Genomic DNA, 21,304 nt, shown 5'->3' on the forward strand with positions numbered 1-21,304 from the left:
TCATTGGATTGTTGATAGGACTCTTGATTATGTATTTGCTCATGCGTAAGAAGGCAGTGTACTCCCCAGCAGCTAAAGGACAAGCTAATGTAGGACCCACTGCATCAGCTGGTCCTGTTTATGAGGAGGTGTCACTCAAAGAAGAGATTGAACTGAATACTAACCAGGCGTATGGACCAGTAGGACAGTGAAACTTCTGTTAATGTGCATGCTCGTGAACGATTTTAACAACTGTAAACAGCAACATCTGTTCATTAAAAGCCACTACATCTTTTGTATTAAAAAAGAAGCTATATTAAACGAATGGTGCGCTGTGCTAATGCCTCTCGCCATGTTTAGCTTCGCTCAATTAAGGTATTAGAGTGTTATAATTATGTCATATAACACTCAAATACAAAGTATACTAATACCTCTTCTATGATCATAATTATAATACGATTATATAGAAGAGGTATTTGTATGCTTTGGATACTGTTAAGTTATTATTATGCCTCGGTGTGTATGTGCAAGCAAGGTATACGGCAGTGTGTGTTTGTATGTGTGCATGTGTGTATGTAGACTGCTACAGCTGCTCAAAGATCAATAAGCTGCAAGTAAGAGTTTCTATAGGGTTCTAGTAATGTTTTCATGGATTCTGATTCGTGGATTTCCAAAATAATGCTTCGTTCTCGAATTATGCCTAATTTTGGAATGCCATTGCAGCCTTTCAGAAGAGTGCATATGTAGCAAAAGTTGTCCATGGAGTGTTGCTACTCAGTAGTTAGCTCTGTACTAGAACGCTAGCTATTGGTAGCTGCAAGAGTGAGAAGAGAGCTGCAAGGCTCTATACACTGATGCAGCAGCCATAAACTTTGTCCTTTTAGCATCCTCTTTAGCAACAATCATGATCGATCATTTCGATCCCACTCTAGATGCAAAAATATTCATCATGATAATCATATCATGTGTGTATTAGCAATATCAGCTAGTAGCTTTATGTTGGCACATCCACCGAGGCATCAGCACCCGCGGTGTTTTCATTATTGTTTGCAATTGTTGACAATGAATCCACACACAGTCAATAGAAGAGGAGCTTAATGGCAACAGAAATCTATTATCTGATGGCTTGGTAAACTAGAGCACTAATTTAAAAGTGCTAACCCTCAGCTGTCGACATGAATCTATACAAACTTGAAGCGTGTTACACAATAAATGCAGATGTATAATGTGTATATGTGTGTACATGCATGGACACAAAATGAGCTGTTTGAACGAACTAGACACTTTCATAGGCTGCTTTAACTGCTGTACTTGAAACTTTTAGGCGATCTTCGAAGGCGACAAACCAATTGATTTAATCGTTGCTTTATAAATTCACGATCATAATTATATTCCCCATAATGATAAACTCGTTACGGTAAAAAGTTATTGTATCCGTTTTGCTGCTGTGCGATGAAGCTCAACGCACAGTGTGAATGCTCTACTGAGCATTGTTATGAAAATTAATACTTCCCAACAGTATGTTATTTACACAGCTCCTCCAATGAACTGCACGGCTCCACTATCCTCACCACAGAGTGGCACCATCAGTGATCATTCAGTACCTGCTCTTTCCGGTAAACATGCAAGTGACATTCCAGTGTGATGATGGACTCTTCCCTGAGGCTGAGGGCATAATGACTGCCACCTGTCCAGCTACAGGAGAGTGGGACCAAAACCCAGTAGAGATCCTCTGCAGTGGCAAGTGTAGTCATTACTTAAAGTAATTATGCTTCTATATACCTTGAACCACTTATACAGCTGTTTCTTACAATTGCGCCAGCCTATCTGATGGGAGTCGATTTGATGGAGCTGTCTCCATCAGCGTGGTTGTCATGGCATTCTATTCACCGTCATTGAATTGTTGATGGGACTCTTGATAATGTATTTGTTCATGCATAAGAAGAATGTGTACTCCCCGTCAGCTAAAGAGCAAGATAATGTATAGGACCCACTGCACCAACTGGTCCTGTTTATGAGGAGGTGTCACCCATGCAGAGAGGAGATTGAACTGAATACCATAACCAGGCGTATGGACCTGTAGGACTGTGAAACTTCTGGTACTTTGCTAATGTGCATGTAACATAATTTATAGAGCATGCATGTACTGCATCTGTTCATTATCAACAACTTAGAACAATGGCGTAAGTCATGTAGCTACGTAATATAGTCAAAGACTCACATTGGATCGTGTTGTTCTATTCTCCCTCTGAGGATCATTATCCCCAGCAGCTGACAGAGTGAAGTGAGACAGTCCACTCCAGCAGACTGCACCAGGGCATTGTCATATTGCTCTGGGGGTGGGTGAGGGGGATACATGTAATTAAGTGGAGTATATACAGATCTCGTTATTTATTGAAATAGCTTAAATGTAGGAAACAAGGACAGAGCAACATTGAACACTCAAAGTAGTTGGATGCATGTAGTCACAGTACAATTACACAAATACAAGAAAATGTTATGTGGAATCTACTTAGAAAATTTCTTGCAGTGTCAGCTTTTGAGGAAATTTAGGTGATCTAGCTGGCTAAGAAATATCAACCCACGCTATCGATAGTATACAACAAACATCACTAAAGTAACTTTATAGACTTAGAGAGTATAGGGTCACCAGAGGACGTCCGACATGCGTGCATGAATAATTACAAGTGCTAATGTATTTTTTGGATCACACAATGACATCAATGCACTGAACTTATAGTGATTCGTGCACGCATGTCAGACCTTCTCTGGGGTCATACTGTAAGTATCCTTTATTCACCCATCTCACCAGTTTGAGCAGTGTCTCCATGAGGTTGTACAAGGTCTTCGCACACGCACGCACACGCATACGCACACGCACACACACACACACATTCTGAACTATATATATTATATTATAGATTAGTCATTACAGTAAAAAGTTATTGTATCTGTTTTGCCTCTGTGTGCGTGCAATGAAGTTCAACGCACGGGGTGAATGCTCTATGAGCATCTTGTTAATTATTTGTCTACAAAAACTGGAAGTGTAATTAAAAGAAGCTATGAATAAACTAGTGTTCAAGCTGGCGCTGTGCTAATGCCTCTCGCCATGTTTTTGCTTTCGCTCAAAAGTATTAGAAAGGTTAATAATTATGATTTCAAATTGAAAAAATAAGTGTTAGCAAATTGAATGAACATTAAACACAGTAATAAAATGAAAATAATGTGATAATAGAGCACATTGCTCGCATGTTTAGGTATGTGTGTGTGTGTATGTGCGTGTGTGTATATGTGGTATAATTACATGCATGTGTTCATGGTAAGTAAATGTGTGTACGTGCGTGTGTGTATATGTGGTATAATTACATGCATGTGTGCATGGTAAGTAAATGTGTGTACGTGTGTGTGTGTATATGTGGTATAATTACATGCATGTGTGCATGGTAAGTAAATGTTGTGTGTGTGCGTGTGTGTATATGTGGTATAATTACATACATGTGTGCATGGTAAGTAAATGTGTGTATGTGTGTGTGGACTATGACCAGAGAGAAACACTGTGTGTGAAAAAGCTACTGTTCATTGTCGGGATCAATGCTAAGATCAAGCCTTAATCTCTTTGGTGCAGAGTAAGGGCAAGTATGAAAGTTATCTCCGTCTTGGCAATTTTCACAGAGGTAAAATCCAATGATGCCTTCATCAAATTCGAAATCAGGAATATCTGGGGCGTACACATACCAGGGCTTGATACGTGATTCCTTTGGTGTCTTGATATCAACTGTTGACCATCCGGGCACTTTGTTGAAGTCGTCAGCTGATGGATTGTAGTCACATGCGTACGTTCCGTCGGGTGTTTCGTACAGGTAGGATTGTAACAGTTCTCTAAGCCATAATGACTCCAATTTATCAGATGTTCCGCAATATGAGGAGTGGGCAAAAAAGATATTTTCCAATTGACCATTGGGATGTCCTACTCCATGCTTGACATTTTCCTTCCACATGCGTGCCAGAAGATTGATCACTTTAGTATCATTATATGGAAATTCCAGTGGAAGTTGGAAGCTGACGATCGTCTTGGCACGAACATGCTTCGCCATAATGTCTAGGAACATCGAACAATCGAGGGGCATTATTCTTGGTCGTTCAGGGTTCATTGGTAGTGGTCCTAGAATAGAGGTAAAATCAAGTGTATTCACATGCGAGAAAACGTACTCCACAGCATCATGCATTACCTGTGAAAGTTTTGCGTATATTATTTGGTGTTTTAGAGGTAGATAGCGTGCGATAATGATGTGTATGAGTAGAGGTAGATTGGACAGTGTAGCCATTGTAAAGGTATGAATGGGGACTATACTGTTGTAATAATAATGATAGATGTAGGGAATCGGAGAGTAGCTAGATACACAAGGTATACTATGTGGTGAGTGGGCACTTATCTCCTTTCCGAGCGAGGTTGCTGTCAGGAACTAGCTGGAAGGCTGGCAGGAACTAGGTATGTTCAGGTTAGTAAAGTTGGAGCACATGGTATCGATTTAGACTGTGCATGCGCACAAAACCAATTTAACTTTTCTACACTGAAAGCAGAGAGGGGAGGGGTGGGAAGCCAACAAAAATGCATTACGTAAGGGTTATAACAATCTGATTGGTGCATATGCATTCCTATGCAAACTGCTTAGTACGTAATGTAGGCAGTCTGCAATCTGATTGGTGTGCTGCATGTTTTTCTGCAGCAAGAACCAATGCTAGATAGGGCTGCAACCCGTTTCCCCTTTTGGAGGCGGGCCACGCCCATCTAGAACTCTGGCTGAGCGTCTGGGGTGGGGGGGCCACGCCCAACTACCTCTGAACATGTGTAAGGAGATAAACAACACTTCAATAAGATCAACAACGTGAACAATAATTATAAAAAACAACACTTCAATAAGATTAACAACGTGAACAATAATTATAAATAAATACGTGCACAAATCAGTTCAAGGTATAGGTCCGTGTTCAGTAGAGTTATAGCTGGTTCAGTCCTTCTTTTGAATTATTGTTAGTTGTTGAACGTGCCTTAAGTTGAGTACGAGGGTGGATTGAGATGGTGCGGGCGTACCCAGCAGAGGCCTTGTTCTATTGTAAGGGGTGTTTCTTCGGGATCTGGTCCTCTCTCTATGCCGTGGCATGTACTGTCGATCTTCATGTCCGTGGAAAGGTGGGGGCGGGGGTACGTAGGGGAGGTGAGGGAGAGTGCCGTGGTTAAATTGAGGAGGGTATGGATATGGAGGGAAGAATGGAGGATATGGAGGGAAGAATGGAGGTGGATGTTGTAGGAGTGGAAGGCCTCTGAAGGGTGCCCGTGGTGGAGAATAGCTGTTGCCAGTGCCAGTAATTGAATGTGGGCTTCTTGCTGTAGTTGTAGTTGTAGTTGTAGTTGTAGTAGAGCCAGTGCCAGTGAGATGTGGGCTGCTGTTTGTTGTAGTTGTAGTTGTAGTAGAGCCAGTGCCAGTGATTGTGGTGAGAGCTGTGGCTGGTGGGTTGGGAGCGGGTGAAATGTGTAGCAAAGCATTTTCTTCCTCCATACTGTCTTCATCAATTCGTTCTTCCTGGATGTTTAAGTCTCTAATTCCTAGAAGCTCATCCTCTGGATCAGACATTCTGCATTTGCTTTTTCAGTGGACTGAAGCATTTATTCCAGTGGCCTTTTATATAGGCGAGTGGAAGTCATGATGTAATGAGGTGCTACAACTGGAAAAATGATGTAAAGATGATGTATTGAGGTGCTCCAGATGGAAACGGGGATAGTTAGCAATAATGGGGTCAAATATTGCACTTAGATTGTTTTTGCGTGGAAAATCGCAGTTTTACTTATGGGCGATACGTGTTAATTTTGTGTTTGTGTCCATGTGACTGTGTGCATGTAGTTGTAGTGTTGTAGGTGTGAATCGTAGCTTGGGAAACAAGGATAGTGATAGAATAGTGGGAAGAATTCCAGCATAACGTTCGGATCAGACAATTCAAGTATATTAAGGTCAAGCATAAATTATTATTGTAAAACACTTGTAACTAACAGATTGGGATGCTATAGTATAGCTCCAAACTCTATCTGCATATTCGAGAAAGACAACTATAATATTCTTGTAGTAATGGAGACTATACTGATGTGCTGACTTTTATTTCCAACATCCTGTACCCAAATAATGTACTTCTTCACACATGAATGTACCTCAGAAGTATGCATATAATCTACCCATCTATACAGCCTTATATATTAGTGAGGACATTGTAGCTAAATAAATGTTATACAGTGCAGGACTGTGTGCTCACTATAATCATATAGGGTTTGTACATTATAATGTTCCCCTTCCTATGCTAAAAGATAACCATAAGTGTATAAGCCATGCAGTAGCACATTACTGACATTGTTTGGGCACCAAAGTATGACTCAATGCTATACCTATATACTATACAAATGGTGACCTATAGTTGACAATTACTTTCAAAAAACCAAACACCATCATAATGTCTGCATATAATTATATAGGAGAGGAAAGGGTATATGCTAAAAGATAGCCATAAGTGTATAAGCCATGCAGTATATATAGCACATTACTGACAGCACCAAAGTATGACTCAATGCTATACCTATATACTATACAAATTAATGGTGACATATAATAATTATAGTTGACAATTACTTTCAAAAAACCAAACACCATCATAATGTCTGCATATAGGAGAGGAAAGGGTATACTTATATAGCCTGGGTCAAGGTGAAAGCTGCATGAGGACATAATAAGCTGGAGGCCTAATAAAGTTTGTAAGCGTTAGACAAAGAGAACACTACAACATTGATTACATTGTGAACCTGGCTGGCTAGTTATAAAGAGGAAAAGTGTGGCTAAAACAGATATGTAGTGGGTGGAGTAGGGGGGGGTGTTCATGCCTTCTGACCAACAAACATGTGTGTGCAAGGTGTGAATTTTTGGGACATGTGCTCCATGTGCCTGTGCAAAAGTTGGTATCTAACAGGTGAAATCTGTGTATGGCTGAGAAACAGAGTATTATAATGGCAGAGAAAGATCTAGACTGTTTCCAAGAGGATATAACACCTGAAATGGTTGAGGAACTGTTTAGTGGTAAGAGTGAAATGTGTGTTTAGTTATAGACCATGTGTGTGGTACTGTTGTGGTGAATAAGAAAACCACAGCATGCATGATGACATTATAAGATACCTAATATGCACACACATTTCAGGTAACCAGTATAGTCTGTTGTGGATAGCTTTAAAACATTCAGGAGTAATGACCTCTTCAAAGATTGACTTATAATGTTTTGTATTATTATTACAGAATGGGGAGAAGAGACAGATGCTGGCAAACCGACACAATGCGATGCAGCGGAGGTTGCAATAAAAAAGCTGGAGGCCATAAAAAAGAGGTCGGCGAGTGATACAGCTAGCAAGAAATAAAGTGGACTATTGTTTCAAGCGGAACAATTATGTAGTGTGTTGAACAAAATTAATATTTAATCATTGATTACAATTATTCCCACAATGGCAATAATATTTATTATGATTAGTGACAATAGGATGCCAATCATGTAACTAAACAACTGTGGACCATCTGCCTTCATGGTCAGATGGTTTCGGCCTGATTGGGCCTCGTCAGCACAGTGCAGTTGGTATAATAATTTTGTAATAAATACAATAATAACAAAGGATACTTGTGACTTGTTGAGCTCATCTGAATGCTGAACTCAGAATAATTATGTGTGATAAAAGAATGTGCATGTGCGTGTGTGTGTGTGTGTATATAGTTGTATGTGCGTGTGTGTGTGTATATAGTTGTATGTGCGTGTGTGTGTGTATATAGTTGTATGTGCGTGTGTGTGTGTATATAGTTGTAAGTATGTATGTGCGTGTGTGTGTGTATATAGTGTATGTGCGTGTGTGTGTGTATAATTATAGTTGTAAGTATGTATGTGTGCGTGTGTGTGTGTGTGTGTGTGTGTGTGCGTGTGCAGAGGAGGATGGTAAATTTAAATGTGCCTCAGAGGACTTTAATTGCACTTTGAGTGTTTATACTCTTTTTTTGTTACCTCCAACTGCTTTAGCTAAAATTGGAGGTAACAAACAAAGAGCAGACGATTGTAATGCAAGTAAAGTTCTCCGGAATCATTTTAATAGAAAACGTTTGACCCTGACTATCCTCCTCTGCACGGTGTGTGTGTGTGTGCGCATGAGTACAGTGTGTGTATAGACGTGTGTCTTCACATAAGTGGTGTGTGTGTGTGTGCATGTGTGGGGGTGGGTGATTTCTGCATGTATGAGGCATAGTTATGCATGAGGGAACAGAACAATACATAAACGGAATTGTGGTTACTGCAATAGGTACAAGGGAACAGAACAATACACAGCATCGTGGTCACTGTAGTAAACATCACGTACATGCATGAAAACATCTGTACATTGTCTATTTAAGTACACATGATCAATTAAAGTTCCGTTATCTGTGGTGGCACTTTGGACGAGCTGATTGTAGCCTTGTGACAACATAAAATATTCTACTTGAGACCCAGTAGGACACAATATATTATCATTAAAATCACCTAGCACCAGAGTTGTAGTATCTGCTGCACTAATATGATTAAATAGATCAGTCATAAAGTGAAGAAATAGTCTAATTGGTACAGTTGGGGACCTGTAAACTACTGCTACTTGTAATTTGTAATGATCATAAAGCAAAGTTGTTACTACACATTCAATACCATTGGACGTAAATGTGGACGTACTGCTTGCTTGCCACCTATCATTAAAACTAATCAAGGTTCCTCCCTTGTGGTCATTTGCGGGTCTATCACATCTTACTACTGTATGGTTACTGTGTATTGTGGGAGAAGACTGACTTCTTGACAACCAAGTTTCACAAAAACACAAAGCACATGCTTTCATGAGGTCAGAGTCTTCTTGTATGTCTGCTAGCTTAGCAACAAGTGACCTAACATTAAGCAGTGCTATTGTAATGTGGCTCGACCAGGGAAGCAATTGCAAGGGTGGTGTGCTATCCAATAGTTGTGCCCTTAATCTATCCATTTCTGCATCTACATGTGGGCTCTTGGTAATAGCTTTGGGATTGTAATTTACAATGTGTAGGCCAGTCAACGATTTCACTCTACTTAAAGCAACATACATTTGGCCAGGATTAAATCGAGTGCCTTTCATATCCACAACAATAGCATCTAATGTCAACCCCTGTACTTTGTGAATGGTAGTAGCCCATGCTAGCGTTAGTGGAAACTGTAAGCGTGTAATTTCAGCACCACGTTTGCCTTTAGCAAGAAACACAACTTCAAGTTTGCTTAGTGGTACAGCATTAGGGTGGGTTACTCGATATTGACTAGACTGAGAGGCCCCTAAACCTACTTGTTCATTGTCAAACTTTACCAGGACTGTACTCACTTCACCACTACTGTCGGTTACAATGTGCACAATTTGACCCCTGGCACCATTTACCAAGCCGTCTGACACGTCCACATTAGTGGTGAGCATAACTCTAGAACCAACAACAATCTCAAGTGCACTATGGAGACCGCCTGTATCTGTTCTCTTGCTAGACAAACTTCCTAAATCAATGTGCTTTGTTTGACCAGTTGCAGCATCTGTAGCTTTAATTTTATACCTTGGATCGCTAGCGGGTAAACAACTCAACATGTACTTGTTGCGAATGTCTACGTCTTCATTCAATCTGTACACATGTAAGGCCTGAGTAGGATAATCTACGGAATTTGAGTGTACTATCCGGGACTTTAGTACGCTAATGTCGACTGCAGTGCAACTAGCCGTTCTAGCTCTGCACAACAGTTTGGCAAAAGCGCTGTCGCCCTGCTGACGCATTATCTCATCGAGCTCGACCAATTTGAATTGATCTTGCCACACTGAACCAGATCCGTACAATTGTGCATAACAGTCTCTAACTCTACTAAACAGTGTGGGTTGACCTACAGGTGGCAATTGGTACAAGTCGCCAACAGCCAGTACACTTACTCCACCAAACATTAAATCTGGGGCTACAGCTTTAATTTGTTGCAACCTTTTGTGTATCTCAAGCAACATATTTGCACCAACCATGCTCACTTCATCAATGATTAGCAAAACTAGCTTAGAGAGTTTAGAACGCAGTGTATTCACTCTTTCATTACTGAGTGGCTGAAACCCACTGGATCTACTTCTGCCTAACAAAAATGCTGAGTGTAGTGTCATGCCATGTATATTGAACGCTGCTACACCCGTAGGGGCTGTTAAAAGTACCAACACATCATCTGGTTCAGTTGTTCCTGAGAGTCTGATCAATTTCAAAGTGTCTGACTGAATTAACTTAATGACATGTGATTTACCGACACCGCCAGGACCGCTCAAGAAAATATAGTACGGTTCAATGCGCTTACCATCCTTTAAGTCTATCACCGCACGTTTACACCAATTACGATGGTACACAACAATTTGTTTTTGCTTAGTATTAAGGCTTCTCATCAACGTTCGATACTCCGTTGGTGGAATAACCTTGTGATTAGCTGCACTTTCAAACCTAGCACTTAACGTAGGTGCGCTCCCACTAGTGGGATTGGATTGCAACAGCCTATCATTGTCTACTAGATCGTCTGGTGAAATGTCTGTGATTGTTTCACTACCTTGCTGGGCTGCATTAGTGTTGCTATGCTCGGTTGATGGGGCTATCTGACACCACGCATGCTCTGGTCTACTATTTTCATCAACATCAATATTGTCTATATTTTCAATTGTATACTTAGACTCATTTGAAGCAACAAATGTTCGGACAGCGTTGTAATGCTCAGCATAGGTGGAGTGTCCAGCAAGCAAGTCAACTTCTTCGTTGTACCACGGATAATACAACATGAGCTTTGCCCTATACCAATTGCTAGGATCGGAATGTATGTTATACCGTCTGAATCTTATGGTAGCTGGTCTCCTCCGCTCACGCATGAACCCAAAACCACCCGTAAGACGTATTTTGTTGGTGTTTGTCTCACTTTCTACATCTAATGCATCATTGTTAACATCGTCAGCCTGAGGCCTATAGTCGGTAGAGTAGGTAGCAGCAAACTCAGCTAAACACATGTCACTCAACTGGGCAGGTCTATGCTCATATCTGTCAATCAGGCTCTTCTGAAACACATTAGTATCTTCTCCATGCAACTTACTAAGATCATCAGGGCCCTTAAGCACAGCTATTCTGTCTTTTTTGATATTCGTGTCAACAAATATAACGGCCCTACTTAGCTGCTTCAATGGTATGGACAACAACCTGTACACTGTTTCCTGTGCACTGACTTCCCTATTGGTTAAAAAGGCAGACCCAATTTTACGCAATTGCAATTTAAGCTCATCTGTTCTAGCTTCAGCTGCAACTTGCTTAAGTAAGGCTCCCATAGATTTCTCTGTCTTCATAATGTATGATGCTACGTACATTACACAAGCATAGGCATTGAGCACATACTGAATGTCCATATTGGCTTGCCAAGCCAACATTACAGAGGGGTTGTAGTTGTTGACATTCTGCTCGCTGGGTGTACGCTTCAACAGCACAACTGTACCACTGTTTGTAACTTCCAACGCTTGTAAATACTCGTCTTTTACAACGTTAGCCTGACTAAGCACATCGTCAAGTGTTGCATTAGCAGCACAATTTGGTAACACTTTACGTACTTTAGTTAATACCGTTTGAGCTTGTTTAACGTGCTCTAGATCAGGGGAGCTCTCTGCAATAACTGTGTTAGCACTGGGAGGGTGTGGGAAGCGAAATCTACACGACTTGTGTCGCTTACAGTAGCTAGAATGTCTGTGTTGCTGTACTGCCAGAACTTGTTGTTTCAGTTTACTACACTCGTCTCCTGGGATTGCACAAGTAACGTACTGATCAATAAATGCACATATGTCAGTGTTACTGGCGACACCATACAGGGGAGCATCTTTAACCCAAAGCACACAATGAGCATGTGGTGAACCCCTAGATTGAAACTCAATTCTAATAGCATGATCAACTATTTCACCGAGGGGCTTAGCTTTACTTTTAATAACATCTTGAAAGAATGTCGTCAATCTGTAATGGAAATGCCTAGCTGCTGTTACAGGATTGCACCTCAACCATTTGCTTTTGTCCTCGAATGACATTGCTTCAATTTGTGCATCTGTAAAGTGGTGACCATACTGCCTACCGATAATCTGAATAATGTCTGGCCATTTCATGTCTGCTGCCGACAATGTAAAGAACCACGTGGGAGTACCCAGCTGTCTTATCATTGCTAGCAAATCATAAAATGTCCGCTGGTAATACGGGGGCGAACCTCTAACATTTTTGAGAAATCTGTATGCTTTGTCGGTACGTACGTGTAGACTTAGGAATGCTGAGTCTCGCACCTGTGAGGCTGTAAACGATCTAGCTGGTTTCTGTCTCCATGCAAAATTGTTGCCATCATCCAGCACCTGTTTACACTCAACAATGTATTGGGCTACAAACAAGTAGTCTAAATCTCGAGAAAATCTCCCGTCAATGTCTAACAACCGTGCATTGAAATACTTTCTGTACGTTAGTTTTCTAGGCCTTTGCTTGCTAAAACCACCAGTACCAAAGCAAAACTTGTCAGGGTTACACATTAACTCAAACTGTGGGTCAGACATAATAAACAGTGGTTTCTGGCCTTCAGCTGGTGCTACACTCACTATCTGTTCAGGGTTCTCAAGTGATAGAATGCTAGCATGTGTGCCACCGGTAATTTCTAATGTATGTTGATCGCCTTCTGCTATTGTTAAATCATCAATCTCTATGTCTCCATTACAGTCGTTTGTACTGGAATCAGTGGCACAGGTACGACTAACAGTGGTTGGAAGTGTGGGAGTGCTAACAGATAGTGTAGGTACGGTTAGCTCGTCCAGGGCCACGAAAATGTTTTTCATAAGTAGACCAAGTTTAATTTCATGTTCACCAAATTCATGTAAAGTAGCGACACGTGTACCATCTGGATATGAATGAAACACTGTAAGTTTAAGATTAAATAGCTGGCACACAGCTGCTAATGTAATGGGGTCACCCCAAGCACCTTCACTTAACCTTGTCAAATACTGTTGCCAACGTAAGTCGTGCTGTACTACAGGGTCTGCAACTGACTCAATGTATGCATCCTCCTGATCAAAAGGTTCATTCGACTGGGGTACAAACTGGCTGTGGCCATGGTCAGCACCATGTTCGTCCAAATAACGTACACACATTTTCCTTAGGGTACTGCCATTTAAATTCTGAACCAAAGATTTAAGCTGATATGCAAAAGAATTGAACATACAGTTACCATCCCTAGGAACATCATGCACTGTTAGACCATGTTGTTGCACCAATTCTTCTAACACTTCAGCACATACTGACACAGGATCATTACTGTTAGTACCAAAATGGACGTTAGTACATTGATTGCCATCGACTACCATAGGGGGTCAGTCATGTGATCTACTTCACTGTCATGCCTAATACTTGCACAGGCAAGACTAGAGTTGGTCAATGTTGGGGTGGTAACAGGTGCATCTAAACCGACGAAATGATACTGCATGATAAGCCCTATGTTGACCTCATGTTCACCGCAAGGATTTACAGTGACAACATTTGTACCACTTCGATTGAGAGTGAACGTGTTAATTTTCAAACTAAATAGATTGGCAATTGCCGTCAAAGCAATGTGATCACCCCAAGCACCGTCACTCAATCTGCGCAGATATTTACCCCAGCGCAAGAGTCGCTGCTCCTCTGGGTCTGCAAGTGAGGCAATGTGTGAGTCTTCCTCGTCTAAGGGTTCGTTGTCAGCATTGTAACCATCATTGCTGTCTACTGACTGATGTACAAAATGGCTATATCGGTCACCGTTGTCGGTCAAATAATCTACAGACATTTCTCTAAGGGTACTGGCGTTGACGTCATGCCCGAGATGTTGAAGCTGATATGAAACTGAGCTGAACATGCAGTTGCCATCACCTGGCACATCGTGTATCACTAAGCCGTGTTCACCTACAAATTGACCTAATAGCTGAGAATGCACTGATATGGAATCCCCGCTGCTAGCCGTATGGGAAATGTCAGCGCTAGTGGTAGGAACGTCTAAAGCAATACTACTATTGGCATCAAGTTTGGTGGGCTCAGGCTCATTGGTGTGACTATCATGCATAGGCTCGTCTTGCTCTAGCATGCTCATTACCAGCTCCTGGTCATCTGCTATTGCATTTGTCACCCAATCATCACAAATGTTGATGTGTGCATACAATGAATTGTTAGCTTTCAGCCATATCAGAGCATTACTTAATCTTTCTGGGGATACATAGTCGTACAGATAATGTCCTTTGTAGGACAATTTACGCTTTAGTTTTAGTGGAACTAGCTGACACTCTGAAGGTAACCTTGGAAGGATATCGCACACAGTGTCTACTTTTGATGGTACATTTACAGCTGGGCCATGTATACACTTTTGCTTTCCAGTTGGGAGTGCTACCATCTTCATAAACGGTACACGCAATGCAATTAACCTACGCTCTAGTGCATTCAAACACTTCAACTCATGAGGCTCACTGTCTAGTTCCATACCATTGATTGTAGCTTGAGCAGGCATGACACCTCTGGTAATTGAACCATCACATGTTTTACACACCCACTGGTTCCCATCGATTTTACTGAAGTGTGCATGCTTAGAAAGCTTTTCGAGTAGGTCGGGGTCAGCTTTAGTGTACTTACAAGGCTTGAAACGCACTACAGTATGCCTATACAACATTCTGTGGCAGCTAGTACAGACAAAATCAGGACCAGTTCTCACCTTTGTGAGAAACTTATCAATTACAACATCAATTGTTTTTGTACAATGTCTGATAGTAGACATTGTACGTCTATTTTTTGTTTTCCGCTCAACAATTTCTTGCTGAGTTTCGTTACTCCTCTTACGAGATGTAGATTGCTTATTAGCATTTTTACGTACAAGAGTCTGAGGCTCTGCCTCCATAGCTCTAGCTTGAGACGTGTGTGCAGTGTTCTTAGTTCTACGTACAAGAGTCTGAGGCTCTGTCTCCATAGCTCTAGCTTGAGACGTGTGTGCAGTGTTCTTAGTTCTACGTACAAGAGTCTGAGGCTCTGTCTCCATAGCTCTAGCTTGAGACGTGTGTGCAGTGTTCTTAGTTCTACGTACAAGAGTCTGAGGCTCTGTCTCCATAGCTCTAGCTTGAGACGTGTGTGCAGTGTTCTTAGTTCTACGTACAAGAGTCTGAGGCTCTGTCTCCATAGCTCTAGCTTGAGACGTGTGTGCAGCGTCCTTGGTTCTACGTACATCAGTCTGAGGCTCTGTCTCCATAGCTCTAGCTTGAGACGTGTGTGCAGTGTTCTTAGTTCTACGTACAAGAGTCTGAGGCTCTGTCTCCATAGCTCTAGCTTGAGACGTGTGTGCAGCGTCCTTGGTTCTACGTACATCAGTCTGAGGCTCTGTCTCCATAGCTCTAGCTTGAGACGTGTGTGCAGTGTTCTTAGTTCTACGTACAAGAGTCTGAGGCTTTGTCTCCATAGCTCTAGCTTGAGACGTGTGTGCAGCGTCCTTAGTTCTACGTACATCAGTCTGAGGCTCTGTCTCCATAGCTCTAGCTTGAGACGTGTGTGCAGTGTTCTTAGTTCTACGTACAAGAGTATGAGGCTCTGTCTCCTTAGCTCTAGCTTGAGACGTGTGTGCAGCGTCCTTAGTTCTACGTACATCAGTCTGAGGCTCCGTCTCATTAGCCCTAACTCGAGACATGGATCGGGTATTGTAACATTTACGCACAACAGCCTGACCCTTAGTTTCACTAGCTCTAGCTAGATATTTACGTTCCCTATCCTTAGCTTTACGCAATACGCTCTGCTCACAAGTCTCAGCTTCCCTCACAACCAATTTTTTACTCACCTTTGATCGCTTCACTAAGAATGGGTTTCCACAGTCAGTGCAAATGGACCGTCTTACATGACCTACAGCCAAACAGTGGGAGCAAACCTTCGTCAAAGGCATAGCCTGTAAGTAAAGTTGCATGTAAAGACTGCTATATGATATTTGTTGTAAGTTAGTTGTAAGTTAGTAAAGTTTTGCATGTAAAGACTGTTATATGATATTTGTAAGTTAGTGCTTACCAGGATTTGAGAAATGAGAGTTGAGAAATGAGAGTTGAGGAAATCAGTATTCTGCTGTCAGTGAAATAATCTAAATGTGGGAGAAACTTGATGCTGCTGTCAGAAGTGAACTTGGATCAGACAGTGAACTTGAATCAAGATTTAGAAATCAATATTCTGTTGTCAGGATCAGGATCTAGGAGTGAACTTGAGTCAGAAGTGACAATAATCCATGTGGAGTTTAGTACGCATGCGCAAATACAATGGCTGCAAATAAAACATAGAAGTGTTTTTGAGGGCGTGGCCAGATTACGAAGCAGTGCAGTGTAGCTAGATCTAGCTACCGTAGCTAGCTAGCGTTGCAGCTCTTTTCTGACTTTTGTAGCTAACAAAAACCTAGCGCTTTAGTGCAAGGCTAACTTATAAGTTGCATAGAAACTTTGTGCGGACAGGTGATGCTACGAAAGATTCTGAAGAGACAGCAACAGCCTTCAATGTGAGTCAAACTAGCCATAACTAGAGAAAGAAGCTTTAGTTTGCTAATCTACGAATCAAAATCCAAGAGAAGGTGGCTAGAAGCCTATAGAAGCTGCTAGTTTTCGTCTTATTGCAACCGTTGAGCATTTACAGCTGGAACAGACACACAGACACACAGACACACAGACACACACACACACACACACACACACAGTCAGCTTTACCGTATCCCTCGTGCGGCTACGCCTCGAGGCATAATTATCATAAAGGAAGTAAACAAGGAGGTTGTGTAAATATTCTCACTGTCAAGAAATAATTAGAGATGACACTAATAGAGATAATAAAGCTCATTAGAGTTCTTCTGATTTGCTTTCTGGCTGGCTTCAGCACTGGTAAGACTGACTATTCAATTATAGATTTCCTTACATTGCTGCATGTTTCATAAAGCCCAATATTCAGTGAGTATGGAGAGACCATGTCCAATGGAAACAGTCACTTTCACCTGCACTGCTGCTGGAGATTCCTTAAGATGGGAACCATCAGATGTGACTCGTATTCTTGTCCGCTCTGATCTCAATGCACCAATGACGTTATTTGGCTACACTGTGACACTGATTGCAGCCAATGACACTACATTAACATCTATACTCTGTCAAGAACAGCAGAGAATGGGATCACTGTGTCCTGTGTAGATCCTGAGCCTACTGCGGCCCTGATAGGATCTTCAATAATCCGTTTAGCTAGTGAGTAATGTTTTTTTTCTGTCTAGGCCATTGTACCATCATATTCGATTTCTTATAGATCCACCAGGACCACCTTCCATAATAAGACACTCCACTTTAAACACCTCAGCCAATGAAGTCAGTGTATCTGTACAGTGGAACCCTCCTACTGAGAATGGTGGTAGAGATGACCTCACCTACACAGTGACCATATCACCTCTGGCCCAGCTCTCTACTACTGTCCTCACATCCACCTCTGTCACAGTGACTGCTCAATACAATGTGGACTACACTGTCAGTGTTGTGGCTACCAACTGTGCTGGGAACAGTACGACTGCCGAGTACAGCTTTAGGATTGGTAAGTATTATCGTTTTGTACACACAGTTTCAACTGATCCTCTCAGGCAGCTGTCCTGTGTTGACCAACCCCATGAATGGAGCCTTTGGACCAGTCGCCAGCAGATTACCAGGATCCACAGTAACTATCCAGTGTGGCGATGGGTATGTATCTGCTGTTACGATGGTGACATGTAATAGTCAGCAGTTGTACTGTTCCCAGCACAATTGGTAGCCACAACAGGATCAATGGAGTGCAAGTAAGAGTTTCTATAGGCTTCTGGTAACATTTTCTTGGATCCTGATTCGTGGATTTAGTAATACTTCGTTCTCGAGTTATGCCTAGTTTTATTACTGGGAATGCCATTGAAGCCTTTTCAGAAGAATGCGTAGCACAATTTGTCCATGGAGTGTTGCTACTCTACTTATAGTAGTTACATGTAGCTCTGCTAAAATGCTCATCATGATAAATCATATCATATCATGTGTGTACGTATTAGCAATATTAGCTAGTAGCTTTATATTGACACAGCATCAGCACCCTGGATCAAGGTCAAGAAGTATGCGTAGTTTTCTTTGATATCAAAAAGGCATTCGATACTGTCCCCCATGTCAATCTTCTGAAACATCTACAGTCACTTAATTTTAACAAATATTTACTAAACTGGGTGCATAGCTACTTACTGGAGAGGAAACAGTTTGTGGGTATTGATGGCAGTAACTCAGACAGCTTACATGTTCTCTCAGGTGTGCCCCAAGGTTCGGTTTTGGGTCCACTATTGTTCATTACGTACATAAACCAAGTCACAGATGTTATTTCTCAAGACAGTAAGCTAAATATGTTTGCTGATGACATGGCCTTATACAGAGTTATCACATCTACTAATGACTACATGAATCTTCAAAAGGACATTTCTAAAGTCTCAAATTTTTTGAACACTAAATTATTAGAATTTAATCTTGGCAAGTGTAAGTTTATGTCCGTTTCTAAGAAAACATCGCGCTCATTGAAGGCTCCAACTCTACTTCTAAATGGTTATGTACTGCAGCAGGTTTCTAACTACAAGTATTTAGGAATTACCATATCGGCTGACTTGAGCTGGCACACTCACATCAATACGATTTGTAATAAAACAAGGAAGTTGATAGGTCTCCTACATCGCAGGTTCTCTGAGAATTCTTCTCCAACAACACTGTTAAAGTTGTATACATCGTTCGTGAGACCACATCTGGAATACGCATCCTCTGTATGGAACCCATTTCACAAGTGTGAAATAAACAATTTAGAAAAAGTCCAGAGATTTGCTATGAGAGTCTGTCTGAAGAAATGGAATTTGAAAAGTGAAGAATTACTCACCTTGACCAGGCTTCCTTCTCTGCAGCTGAGGCGCCTTGCTGCGGTGCTTTGCCACCTTTTCAAAATACTACACAATCTAACTGACTTCCCAAACAACCCAGCAACCAAGAGAAATATGACGTACAGTAGTATAACTGTTAACTGTTTTACTCTGGTCCCCTACCAATGTAGAACATCCTTTTACAAATTCTCATTTTTTCCGCATGCAATCACAATATGGAATAGGCTGGTTAGCCACAAGGACTTTACTTTAGTAGACTGTACTAGTATAAGTTCATTTAAGTCTCATCTGTATTCACATCTAGTTGACATGTTGTAACTATTAAAACGTATGTTATAGGACTCACTTCACCCTAGCTTTGTAGCTATTTGTGTATCCTTGCAATTAATTGCTAAATCTTTCATAAAAAAAAAAAAAAAAAAAGCACCCGCGGTACTGTTGTAATTGTTGACAATGAACTACACAGTCATTATAGAAGAGGGAAACAGAAGTCTATCTGATGGCTTGGTGAACTAGAGCATGAAGTGCTAACCCTCGGCTACTGACATGAATCTATACAAACCTAAAGCATGTTACACAATAAATGCAGATGTATGTATGAGCATAAAAGCTGGCTAGTAAACAGCACAAGTAACAAGAGCAATAAAATTAAAGGCATGCTGAAACTTTTGAGAAATGCGTTTTAGTGGTGCATGAGACATGCACTGTGGACTAGAATCACATCAAAGTCAGCAAAGAAGCCTGGAGTCTTGTGGCTCCTGATATGCTCTGGAGCTAAAGAAGCAACAAACTACAATTCTAGCTTTCTACTTTAGGGACCCTGTTCCATTGCTCCTGGTAAAGGATCACTTCAGCTGAAAATACGCACCTTGATTAAAGGCCACGCGTATATTCATAATACATGTACACGTGCAAGTGTCTTTTCATAATCGATTAATGACATCTGTTAATCCGGAAATTTCATATATTTGGATGGAGTCTGGTCTCGCTCTATACCGATTAGCGAGGGTCTACTGTATTAATTTTGCATGCATCTCCCCATGCACTTTTTTTATGCAGTAAACGATAATTATTACCACCTCTGAGGCACTTCTCACACGTATAGATCATATAAACTATCTAACATGTAATGACACAATATGCGATTTGACATGGGTACATGCAGTCGTCCTCCTAGGCTTTGAGTTGTTGGCCTAAGTCATGTAGATATTATTTAATTACTCACATTGGATTGTGTTGTTTTATTCTCCCTCTGAGGATCATTCTCCCCAGCAGCTGACATAGTGAGGTGAGACTCCAGCATATTGCACCAGACATTTGTGTGCATGTGCATGCATGTGTGTACATGTAAATAACTGGAGTACATTATCAATGTTGAAATTGCAACAAAGTACACAAACAGAAAGTGTTTTGGAGCAAACTTGTATGATATTGTAAATAATGGCTTCTAGAGTCATAATAATTAACCCACCAGTCCATGAAATATGGGGAGTCCAAGAACAGCTAGAGGTATCTCTTGAACACTCTCTTACCCAACAACTTGGTAAACACTGGAAAATGTGGACAGAGAGAGAGAGAAAATATTAGAGCAACATCGAACACTTGCACTCAAGATACCGTAGTCACAGTACAACACAAAATAATTATTTTGTAATGTTCTATGGAATCCACTTTGAAAGTTTCTTACAGTGTCAGCTTTTGAGGACATTAGTCTGTTTCAGTGAAGCACTAGTGTCTTATAAATGTCAACCCATACACTATCACTAAAGCAACTGAAGAGCTACTTTAATATCATCACCCACACTTGGATTGGTCAGTGTGCATGAAAGATACAGGAAGTAGTCACGTTACTCTCCGCATACATCTGATGCACAGTATACCTACGTTCGATACTCTCTCTCTCTCTCTTGATTATGCTTTAATTGCCTCAATTTACATCACACAACACATTCACAAGCTGTACTCAACACTTGGACACTTGGATCCTTGTGTGTCACTAGTGACCACCACATTTATACCACATGCATGCACATGTACGAAAGTATACACACATCTATGTACATGATCAGTACACCTAATCTACACAACATCAACATACCTTTATCCCATACCCCACTACACCCTCAATCATATAGCATATCGTATAGCGCGAAATTTTCGAGGGGCTTATAATTTTCGCGGATTTCGTGAGTTAGCCACGAACACTTTTCTGAATTATCTGCGCTATAACGTTGCAAACATTAAAGGCATGGCTTCCGGTAAGCAGTTCTTCCACGAACATTGT

The 21,304-nt window shown here is 41.2% G+C and overlaps 2 protein-coding genes and 3 long non-coding RNA genes across 6 annotated transcripts in view; 1 reads left to right on the plus strand and 4 right to left on the minus strand.

Moving 5' to 3' along the window:
* The window catches only part of LOC135350633 (uncharacterized), a 75,212-nt gene that overhangs the window by 34,239 nt on the left and 19,669 nt on the right, over window positions 1-21,304 (minus strand). The window contains exons 5-7 of the long non-coding RNA XR_010399216.1: window positions 20,246-20,570; window positions 16,149-16,323; window positions 15,928-16,032 (exon numbers count right to left, since the gene is read on the minus strand). This is a non-coding gene — a long non-coding RNA (uncharacterized LOC135350633). The remainder of the gene's footprint in view (window positions 1-15,927; window positions 16,033-16,148; window positions 16,324-20,245; window positions 20,571-21,304) is intronic.
* On the minus strand, window positions 237-2,312 carry LOC135350811 (uncharacterized). Of its 2 annotated transcripts, none has more exons than XR_010399280.1 (3): window positions 2,201-2,312; window positions 1,762-2,056; window positions 237-1,711 (listed from the first exon to the last, which is right to left on the minus strand). It is a non-coding gene; the product is annotated as an uncharacterized LOC135350811 (long non-coding RNA). The 2 variants fall into 2 exon arrangements; XR_010399278.1 differs by having other exon boundaries at window positions 238-1,711; window positions 1,762-2,064.
* On the minus strand, window positions 8,562-13,309 carry LOC135342968 (uncharacterized). Its single transcript, XM_064539866.1, has 2 exons — window positions 8,714-13,309; window positions 8,562-8,594 (listed from the first exon to the last, which is right to left on the minus strand). Exons 1-2 carry the CDS (start codon window positions 13,307-13,309, stop codon window positions 8,562-8,564), a joined length of 4,629 nt encoding a protein of 1,542 aa, XP_064395936.1.
* On the minus strand, window positions 13,439-15,444 carry LOC135348074 (uncharacterized). The gene has a single exon (XM_064546231.1). The coding sequence runs from the start codon at window positions 15,415-15,417 to the stop codon at window positions 13,447-13,449; it is 1,971 nt and encodes a 656-aa protein (XP_064402301.1). The 5' UTR covers window positions 15,418-15,444; the 3' UTR covers window positions 13,439-13,446.
* On the plus strand, window positions 17,045-17,870 carry LOC135350799 (uncharacterized). Its single transcript, XR_010399275.1, has 3 exons — window positions 17,045-17,347; window positions 17,406-17,684; window positions 17,731-17,870. It is a non-coding gene; the product is annotated as an uncharacterized LOC135350799 (long non-coding RNA).

Source organism: Halichondria panicea, chromosome 1 (genome assembly GCF_963675165.1).
Source record: "Halichondria panicea chromosome 1, odHalPani1.1, whole genome shotgun sequence".
Taxonomy (NCBI): Eukaryota; Metazoa; Porifera; class Demospongiae; order Suberitida; family Halichondriidae; genus Halichondria; species Halichondria panicea.